Here is an 11,377-nt window from a genome sequence, read left to right as displayed (position 1 = left end):
GCTGATTGGGCCGCCTGTCCAGATGACTGTCGGTCCACGGGGGATTTTCCATCTACTTGGGTTCCAACCCAATTTCGTGGACTGCTCGCAAACAATGTACGGTTTCTAGATCTTCCACCGAATCTGAGTATAAAGTTCTTGCCGACACGGTTGCTGAGATAACATGGCTAGAAGCTCTCCTAAACGAGCTTGGTATTACATCTAAAGTCTCTCCCACGCTTTGGTGTGATAACTTGGGGGCCACATATCTTTCTGCCAATCTTGTGTTTCATGCACAAATGAAACACGTAGAAGTGGACTACCATTTTGTACGAGAAAAGGTTGCTCAAGGAAAATTGAGAGTTCAATTTATTTCCACACGTGATCAAATTGCCGATGTGTTTACGAAACCGCTCCCATCTCAAAGATTTCTGATGCTAAGGTCCAAGTTGCAGGTCGTTCCCCGCCCTCAACTTGCGGGGGGATAATAGACAATATATATTTAAGATATTTAACAGTATTTTATTTATCTTATTATAGATGGTACTAAAGTGTAATATCTATCTTATATATAGGACCTTTATTGTAATCTTCAAATCTTAAGAATAATACAAAAATCATTCGGTGGCTTATTATCGATGATCAAATTCCTAGATATTTGATACTGATGATCAAATGTCTTTAGGCACAAGAACAAGAACAAGACATTCATATTAGGAATGTACAAAATCTAAGGGCCAAAAGCGTGATATCCATACATATACTCACAATATTAATAAAATAGACGATGAGATGGTGGTTTTTAAAAATTTAAAATACGAAAGAAACTAAAATTAACTAATAATTATAGTATAAAATATCGCCTGATTGACAAAAACACACGATTTAATTAAGTAAAAAAACAGAAAATCTTGATAAAAACCAAATACTTTGAAATCAGAGCCCTAAAGAAATGAATTTGGGCTTCACAATCCTGTTGAGAAGTTTCCATGGAGTGCTCATGGCTGCCTAATTCTTTATATAAAAGTTATGCCCGTGTACAGTTAAACCACTTCCTCCAAATACATGAACGTTTAGCCTGTTGTTCTAACTCAGCCTCGACCATGACCTCAACGTCGACTTCGACCTCAGACTCAGACTTAACGACCTCAGCCATGACAGGGACCTCATCTCCATCAACCTCATCCTTATCATTAAGGATGAGATCGTTGCACGTAGATGTTCCAATTTCCTAGCATTCAATATTGCAAGGTTACAACTCCATTTATTTTTTTGTTAAAATCATGGACTAATCAAGAAATTTGATGAAAACATTAATGTGATAAGAGAAAGATGTAAGTGTCAAAAAGTGTACCTCGGGTATGTGACCAACTATGGCTGGCTTCCTTTGGGATAAAGCTGTAAACAACATTTCATCTCCTGATAAAAATAGAGAAAAAGTATCACGTTAGTTATCAGTTACATGCATCCTCTTGGAGAAAGTTAGGCTTCTCAATGTGTTGGGTCAGATCTAATCTTTACATTTATGTGATCCAAAATATCAAAAACTTGATCAATGGACCCCACAAATTGACCCATTTAGGTGGACCAATACTTGGATCGATCCGATTAAAATTTAAAACTAGTTTCATATTTTATAGATATAAACTCTGATTTTAATCATTGAACTTTTGGAACACAAAAACTAGATAAAAAGTAATACATAGGATGATACAACAAAAAGAAAAAATTATTTAATAAGTAGAATGATATATACCTTTATAGTAGTCGCGGTCTCCAACAAATTTACCATATCTCATAAATGGTTTGATACCATGTGTAGTAATTCGCAATATGCTTAGGATGTATTCTCCTGTTGTTAGTTGATACCCAGTAAGATCTCCACCAATGATGTGATTCCATGACTTGTAATAACCCAATGCATCTTCTTCATCCGTGTTTCCATCATCATAAACAACACTCACCCCACACTTCATTGCAATTCCATTATATGACCTAAAGTTTCTTAGAGTGATACTAACCGAGTCACCACCTTCCATCTCATTCATCCTAAACATCCAATGGCTTAACACAGTGTAAGACTCTTCGCCTACACCAACATTGCCAATGCAATGTTCATATATCCAGGTTCGGTTTTTTGTTATATTATGAATAATGATCACCGGCAATTGATATGTACTGACATAGCAGAAATTAAATCCTCTAGGCTTGTTAGAAGATGATAAAATGGTAAATGATATTGATGGCCCATTGCTTCTATGTGTAATCCAATTCGGCATATCTTTCCCCCCATAAATTGTGCTGAATATTCCAAATTCATAATACATCTGCCAAATTAAGACAACCAATCGGCTTAATTAATCATTGTAAATTATATGTACATATATATTCATAGACATAAAGTTAACCAGAGATAAAACCTGGATTTGATGTTCCTGTGAGTCTCTCCCATAAGAATAAGTTCGCACGCCCCTTTTGTTAAGGAAGTCGAGCTTGTTCCAGCACAAACTATGTAATACCTTTTCCTCAACACTTGCCATAGGTTGGATCTTGACCATGCCTTCAATTTCACACAACTGGGGTGCTAACCTTCTCCACGGTATGGATAAGTTGAGTGGGCGCATTTCTGGATCAAATACAACTTTGCGTAGCACATGCATTTTTTCAGAATACATGCTCAAAAATGTTAGTGAAGTTGGAGGATGCTCGACTAACGTAAGCATGTCACAGTGTTGCATACTGAGCGACTGAAGCCTAGAAAGGCTTCTCACACAATTAGGCATGGAACTGATACGGTTTTCATCTAAATTTAATGCCTCTAACATGGACAAGCAACTAAAGTCCATCGGAAAGGATTCCGTGTACAAATTATTATTTGCAAGTGACAGCCTTACTAAAGAGCTTGGCAAAGAAATCGTGAAGAACTTCAAATCACTTGGTATAGCCTCAAGAACGGCGGATGAAGAGACTTTTGTGTTTATGCCAATGTTGTTAGCCTCGACCATTTTGCATTTATCCTTAATCTCGATTTGGGATCTACCGAGATTGCAACCATCTAGCAATAGTGTTTTAACCATCTTTAACATGCCCATGGTAAGCTTTTCAAGCTTGTTGCAATACCTTAGATCAATGTAGACAAGTCCAACAAATTCTTGAACTGATTCACAAACCTCAAGCAATTCATTGCAATTTGTAGCTATTAACCTCTCAAGTGCAGGGAATTCTACAAAGCCAACCAAACTACGAAGCCCTCCACAAAAACTTAAATTAAGAATCTTCAATGATCCAAGAAGCTTTTTGTCTTTTGCACGAGATCCAATTGACTGCTGAAATGGGGATAAGTTAGAATAGTAGCGAAGTTCATCAACTCGGCATGGATGAATAATAAATGGAAATAAGTTACCTTTTCCCTATTTTCGAGTTGTGGATTACTATAAAAATTGATAAATGATTCAATATTGCTATACGACATGTCAAGAGCAACCAGATTATCCGTGGGCAAGTCTGAAGGTATATACTTTGAAGGGAACCCATGCATACACAACCACCTTAATTCTTTCGAAAAGTTTTCATAAGAGCCTTGGACTTTCACATAATTGAGTTGTAGGAGCATTAAATTGTCCATCTTACTCAATATATTTGTTTTCAACTCAAACGATCCACTTAGCAACTCTTTCTTAAGCATTCTCATGTCAAGGGTGAGTCCTAGAAGATTTCCCATACTCTAACAAGAAAACAAATGCAAAAAAATTAAATTAAAATTGTGACATATACGTATACGTATGAGTACATGGTGTGTACGTACGTATGCACATACATACATACATACAAATGCCTATAGACAATACACAATACTTCGAATGTGCATAGTATTAACAACTATACAATAATTTCTTACCCTTTTTTGCTTCAACACTTTGAATGACTCCTCATTACACCATAATCGACTTCGCTTCCATGGCTTGTCAGGTGATTCTTGATGCACTACAAATCTTCCCATCTCCTGAATCAACCGATGCATCATCAATGTGTTATTATGTCCGATACTAAGAAGGCATTTATCAGTGAGATTCATGATCCCAGATCTTATTTTTATATCACATGCCTTTAATATTGTTTCGGTAAAATCTCTATCCATTCCAACAAAAAAACAAGCAATATACTTAAACAACTCCTTATCATTTTTGGATGACAATGATTCAAAGCTTTTTCTCAAGACATTGTTTATAGGTGAGCCATTGTCTTTCTTTAGCAGTTCCATGTGTTCTTCCCAATAAACTACATCTCGGTTATATAGAGACTTGCCCAAAACTTGAAGAGCCAATGGATGTCCTTGACAATACTCCACAAGCCTTTCTAATACCTCTTTATAGCATGCCTTGGGATGGTTGGGCCTGAATGCATGAAAACAAAAAAGTTGTTGTGCTTCATGCTTATCTAAGCCTTGAAGCAGATGCTTTGCATGCATGGGCTTAATGGCCACTTTGAATAATGCACAACTCTCTGTCAACCATGCGTCATTTGTTGTTATAACCATGCGTCTTCCCGATCCCACCCATACCCAAAATAGTGAGTATGTCTGTCGTTTGTGAGGATGTATCTTTTAACCATGAAGTGACGAATTTCTTGGAATTGGCCATCCCAATTAGTTGTGGCACAGGAATCCTTGAGTGTTTGCGTAATCTAAAGTAGATGTTGTTAACAATTTCATCAATAAACTCAGTCTCCTGCCTGAAAGTTGATTTTAATAAGAACCACAAAACACAATCCAAAAAACTAACATACCAGATCTGGAGGTTTAATCTATTCAAAGATCCAATTTCATATCAAGCTATTATGTTTATTTAGTTAATTTTTCACATCAAAATTTCAGTATATTTGCAGTTCTAACCATATAAATATCTGATGTTTAAGGCCACAATTTCTATGTATAATACAATTAGAACCACTAATGTAATACAATATTTCACTAATAGGCCACCAAAATTTCATTATGTTTAGAAAAATCCATCAAAGTATAATATTGATGTAGTTTTGCTTGAATATATAATAAATGTTATGATTTATAGATATTATGATATTATAATAAATGCATAGCAAGCCATTCAAATTTTGATTTTTAATTCTTTTTTAGAATGGCAGAGAATATTATAAACAAAAAAGAATCAGTAGCCACCAAAATAAACGAATTAAATGACCATACTAAGAAGAGGAGACACACTCCAGCTAAAACCTATTATAGCAATGAAGTATAATTATCGCAGGACCTAGAAATTATAGTGTAAAGAATATTACAGACAACCACCTGCGATAATTATACACACAAAAAAAACTCCCACACGTATTATAATTATCAAATGATTAACATATTTAAATAAATTAAATTAATAAATTATAACAGCTGTATAACACTTTATATAATTTGATTCCAACCCAAAACATGTCAGAATACAAAATGGTTAATCACTGACGCATTTTTATCCGATTTAAATCAATTCATTTATCAGATCATATAATTGAAAATTTGATTCCACTCGATGCATCTTGGTCCAGTTCACATATACAAAACATATGCCTTTTTCAAACATTGAAGAAACGTAGCAAGATGACACTGAAACTTCATGTGTTTGATCAAACAAAATATGGGTAAGAAAGTAGTTACCTGCCATCGACATTCATCCCTTTCAAATCAGCAACTTCAGTAAGAGCTTGACTCCATCGGTCAACCTTTTGAGCCCATTGACTTCTTTTATTTGGATTTATCTCAGCCCTCATCACTCGTTTATGCTTAGCTATTGCATCTCCAAAGCTACTTTGTTGCTTCCGAACATGGGTGGGATCGACATGATAGAAGATGGGGATAACAATTTGGTTGGAGGCCTTACGTTCCCCAAGGATTAGTACCAGTTCATCTAGACACCATGACGAATTTGCATAGTTCTTAGACAACACGATGATAGAAGCCCTAGATTCTTTAATCGCACCCTCCAATTCTGGTTTAAGATCACCTCCGGTTTCAATCTCTTTATCGTCCAAAAAGGTAGAAATATCGGCACCCAAGAGGGCCTTATGGAGATGATCTGTGAAACTATGACGAGTATCATCACCTCGAAAACTTAAAAACACGTCATATTTATGATCATTAGTAGATGAAGATGACCCTTCATTGTATTCAGATAATATAACCATTAGGAGAGGGAAGATATGAGTTATTTGGATCAAATTAAGACTGGCTAGGTGATAGGCAAGTTCCTAAAGACCCGCCCAATATGATATGCCCGAAACCGACTCCAGAACCGATTAGGTGAATACATGGGTCAACCTAATTCAATCAAAACCTTCCATCACTTGATTGTAGATTTTACCCCACGTGTTCCTCCACATATCAGTCAAGAGTATTTTGTTTTATTTCCATGTTATTTTATTTTCCTTATTATTTTAGTTTATTTTGACTTCTCTACAACAGTTATTTACTTTCCCTAAATGTAGCTACGCGGGTGGTGCGTTTTGTTTTTCCCATTTTTCCTTATATGTATGGAGGAATGATGAATGGAAAGAAGGCAGTTTTAGGAGGTTTCCTTAAAATTAATTCTCTAAGTTTAGAGATTATTTTCCATTGCTATCCTAATTTTGGCAGGATTAGGAGGTGATCTTGGAGGCTGATTTGAGAATCTCGTGGTGTATCTGTATCGAGAATTTCAAGTTGGATTGCCCGGCGATTCCTTTTGGGTGGTGACGACTGTATCTCAGAAGGAGCGTTGCTACTGTTTTACTTTGTTTTGGTTTTAATTTTGGTTTAACTTTTGATCCAAATACAAAGTCGTTGGCCATCACTAGGTAATGGCTTTTGTAATGGAAATCCAAGTCGACTTCTTATTTTTGAACGGGGAGAATTGTATTAAACTAACCCTTTCAAGTCAACAGCTACTTCTAATAAATAAATATGTTTTTCGAATTTTCTTGGAAACTTACTAGATGAATTTGAATAATAGATTACATGGGTCGGGTATCGAGTTTTCTTGGAAACTTACTAGAAGAATTTATGCAATTTATGAGATTTGGTTGAATTGCAAAAGTTATGCAAGTATTATACATGGGATTAAAATATTTCTTTATAAAAGTTCTACCAAAAATAATGGTCATTATGGTTTTAAAAATTAATTTCATGGTTCATGATTTTTTTTTTGAATGAATAAAATGTAACTATTAGTTTATAATGCCACTAGTTTTTATGACCAACTCTTTTAACAACTTTTGTTAAATGTTCAATAACCAAAATACCCTTTAGTTTTATTTTTTAATCTTTATATTTAAACATAATAAATATGCCCCCCTCCCCCACCCCCCTCATTTGAAATCGATCTAGAAGCCCAAATTCCCCTCTCATTTGAAATCGATTGAAGATGTGTACCCCTCGTCCTCCTTTGAAATCGATTCGGGCTTGTTAAGCTATAAAACGAAGAACATTAGTTTGAGGATTTTGAAGCGTGTTTTAGTTTGAGTTCTAGATTGTAGGTTTGGTTTTAGAGAAGATGAAAATGGTGCAAACCCGATTATGATATTCCCAAATTAAGCTCACAAAATAAATAATTCTGATATCTCAACATTTCCAATCTTTTCAGCAATCGAACCATGGTGAAAACCTAGATTCTCATCTCGCAATTGAACGGTTTGTATCATTTCCCATGTATCTCGAATCGTTTGATTTATGGGTTTGCTAATGGTAGTGCATCAGGTATTGTAACTAATGTTTTAACTTATATAAGTGATTGTATTTTCTCTATCTACAAAATCAAAAATGTCAAATTTCAATAAATCCCAATAACATTTAATAAAAGCAAAATTAAACCCATCAGGGCTCTGGTGTTACAACCGTCAATTTCCGGTCAAGTCAAAGTCAACTAAAATCAACAAGTCAAACCAGTCAACTCAATTAACCCTTGTGTACTAGGGTATACGCTGTGTTATTTCCGTACAACTCGCTATTCTAATAAGAAATCATAAATTGAAAAGTTTGAATATCAAGATTTCATTAACCTAAAACAGTGGTAAATATCGAACCAAACCGACAAAACAATATTGCATACTCATTGGGGGTGTGTAAGATCGTTAAACATGGCTTAGTGGGGCTTACGAACCTTGCGTTGCGAAGCCGGACACTTACAAATGTCACACACGAAACCTCACTCAATCGTTTTCAATCTATCTCTCCAAGTATGTGAAATCTCTCCCAAATCTCTCCAAGTATGTGAAATCTCTCTCAAATCTCTCTTTGTATGAGAAATCTCTCCAAGAATGTGAAATCTTTCCCAAATCTCTCTTTATATGAGAAATCTTTCCAAGAATGTGAAATCTCTCTCAAATCTCTCTTTGTATGAGAAATCTCTCCAAGAATGTGAAATCTCTCCCAAATATCTCTTTGTATGAGAAATCTCTCCAAGAATGTGAAATCTCTCCCAAATCTCTCTCAAATGTCCCTTAAACTTTTTGTAGCTTTCGGGCCATCCCGACCCTTAACCGGGTCAAAAACCACTTTTTATATCAATAATTACAGATATTATTGTATATTTTCAGTCTTGGTATTTAAGACTACACACCATTCATTACGGGATTTTGCTCAAATCATAAAGGGTTTTACGCCAATTCGAATTAAGTATGACAAATACTTGTTCATTCTCGGTCCCGGTATTTCGAACCACATAACTTTTATAAGGAAAATATTGGATTTTTCTTGGTAACACACCGCACATTACAAAGAATGGTTTCCAAACTCTTTATCTAAAAAGCTTATGAACTCACCAACCTTTGTGTTGACACTTTTTCAAACAACTTGTATTCTTAGGAATTCAGTGAAACAGAAAATCAACACCTTTTTGAGGATGGGATGATATATCGTTAAACAGTTCATTTTGTCATCATAATGTAATTGATTTGAATCATGTAAACATATACTTTGGTGTAACTTTTTCAATTATATTTATGATGGTTGTATTTACTTTGAGCACTATTATACTCGTTGTTGTGATACTATAAATGAAGTCCTCCACCCCCGGACGTTTCCGCCATCCTTGGTTTGGGGGTGTGACATCTGGCCTTTTTCACCGCCTACTTCACCTCCTCGATAGTACATGAAATCTCAATGCCAGTCGAGAGCTTGCTGATCTAAAAGCGCATTTTTTTAACCAACAAATATAAATATATAAAACTCCTAAACTAACACCTAGTTATACTTATGTCCACGACAGGACTTGACCATTGACATCAAAGAATGAGGACACCACCTGATACCGCTTGGCTAGAAGCCCTTTGGTCGAGAGTTCCTTAAACCGAGGACTTCTATTCTCCATCATGGTGACTAGTATTTTCTTAAAGTTATCTTTATGGCAATAAAAAAACTTTCTTAACCCGAGCAACATCCATGATTTAGTTACCATTCCATGCCTTTAAAATTAAGTTGCCTTTAGTCACCATCTAATCTTTGCTTTCTGTGCCACATCCGTCATCTTTTTTTTTCTACAAAGCAAATTACTATGATCGAAGACCGGTAACTTTCCTCCATAATAGAAGTTGAGATTACCCCACCATCTATTATTCTGCTAATTTCTTGCAATCGATTCTGAATTCAAGTTTTGCTCCATGATAGAAGTTGAGCATACTCCACCATCTACTATTCTACTAATTTCTAGCAATCAATTTTGAATTTACTTTTGCTTCCTTTTTTTAATCTCCCACTGTTGCCTAAGATTTTGTTTAAGATTTTTAAGTTTATTTTCGAAACCTATGCCAACTCCCTCATCCATAGCCACCTCATTACTCCAAGAATTATGGACCACCTAATCAAAGTCGATCTCATGCATCCAAGAAGTAAAAAAAATTAAAAGGTCTACTACTATAATCAACTAATATCTACGAAAGGAAAATGAGTCTATGATCCAACATAGTCAACTCCAAAGTTATAGTCGAAAGGTCACGAAAACGTCAACTCACTTCTTTAGACACAAAAAACGACCTAGTTTACTTAGTTTTGTACCATTCACACTATCTCTAGTAAAAGAATACCCCCATTGTTATTTCAATAATATCATTATCCACTATGAACAAAATGACATTTAGTGGCACGATCTTTTAGTGACCTATTTTCTTTGATCCACTATATTGTGCTTTTAATGGCATATTCTTAGAAAAATCAATAATATAACACAACTTGATCAGTCCATTTTATTATGAACCAGAACATTATATATTGAACAATTTACAAAGAAAGACCTCTCTACAAAATACTCTTAATTCTCATGTAACATACCAAAAATTTCCACAAATTTTAAACTTTGCAAAATAACCCATTTATTAACAAAAGTGTTTACAAAAACATTGTCTTCAAAACATGATTTAAAATCAGAGTCTCCTAAGATCCAATCCGATGTATAATTGAGGATGTGTACGGTCACACCTTCACATTGCCATGAATAATCTGAAGTACCTGAAATCATAAAGAAACTTTAAGCACGAAGCTTAGTCAGTCCCCCAAAATACCACCACACAAGCAGATAGCACATAGATAACAACAACATGTACTAGGTCCACAGCAAAAAGACTAGATTACTCCTGAGCCTACAGTATGAGTCTGGCTTGCCTATCAGGACCACAACTCAAATATGGCCTAATCTTGAGCCCACAACATAAGCCTGACTTGCTCCTGACTTAATCAGTCATCGGACTAGAATACCAATGTGCGGCCCTCATTATGAGTCTAGCATACCAATCGGTCCACAACTCGTATCAAGAATGCTACTAAGCCCTCAATATGAGTCTGGCATGCCCTACCCGGCCCTCAGCTCATATCTGGATTGCTCCAGTATCCTCAAGCCCTCAGTACAAGTCTGGCATACTAACTAGGTCCTTAGATAATATCTGGAATTCTACTGAGCCCTCAGTATGAGTCAGGCATGCCCTACCCGACTCTCTTCTCATATCCGGAATGCTCCAGGGTTTGTTGGCTACAACACGAAGCAGTACAACCTCAACCCAACATAATATCCTGACAAATAACCAACATATATAGATAATCATGCTGACAGAATCATATGTAGCCCTACAAATCTACCAGACTAGCATATCAATAACTAGCATACTCATGCATATCTATACGATACTCGACATATCAGCAATATCAGGTTATCAAACCAAAGGGCCGACCTTTGTGACTTCGAGCCAAAAATACAGTGAGGAAAACTCACCTCACACTATCGAAGATAAAGACGATCTCTGGTTGCTAGATCCCCGAACCTCTAGTATCAAGACAACACTGCATCACAACTGGTCCCCCAAATAATCTCTGACTGCAGACCTGCTATGATCCGTGTGATATCAACACCACAAGGATAACCCATCAACATCT

General features: G+C 35.8%; 2 protein-coding genes across 5 annotated transcripts; both read right to left on the bottom strand.

The window, feature by feature from the left end:
* Positions 1-675: 675 nt before the first annotated feature.
* Positions 676-6,205, bottom strand: LOC111889222 (disease resistance protein RPV1). Of its 4 annotated transcripts, none has more exons than XM_023885355.3 (7): positions 5,642-6,205; positions 3,878-4,710; positions 3,383-3,703; positions 2,400-3,305; positions 1,736-2,306; positions 1,334-1,398; positions 676-1,210 (listed from the first exon to the last, which is right to left on the bottom strand). In XM_023885355.3, exons 2-7 carry the CDS (start codon positions 4,514-4,516, stop codon positions 1,007-1,009), a joined length of 2,706 nt encoding a protein of 901 aa, XP_023741123.1. In that variant the 5' UTR covers positions 4,517-4,710; positions 5,642-6,205; the 3' UTR covers positions 676-1,006. The 4 variants fall into 4 exon arrangements, with proteins under 4 accessions (XP_023741123.1, XP_023741124.1, XP_023741125.1 ...); XM_023885356.3 differs by having other exon boundaries at positions 3,878-4,662; XM_023885357.3 differs by having other exon boundaries at positions 2,400-3,302; positions 5,642-6,204.
* On the bottom strand, positions 5,638-6,168 carry LOC111889226 (toll/interleukin-1 receptor-like protein). The gene has a single exon (XM_023885363.1). It carries the CDS (start codon positions 6,166-6,168, stop codon positions 5,638-5,640), a length of 531 nt encoding a protein of 176 aa, XP_023741131.1.
* Positions 6,206-11,377: the final 5,172 nt, after the last annotated feature.

Source organism: Lactuca sativa, chromosome 8 (assembly GCF_002870075.4).
Source record: "Lactuca sativa cultivar Salinas chromosome 8, Lsat_Salinas_v11, whole genome shotgun sequence".
Taxonomy (NCBI): domain Eukaryota; kingdom Viridiplantae; phylum Streptophyta; class Magnoliopsida; order Asterales; family Asteraceae; genus Lactuca; species Lactuca sativa.
The sequence above is the reverse complement of the archived record's forward strand: the minus strand, read 5'-3'. Positions and strand labels throughout refer to the sequence as shown.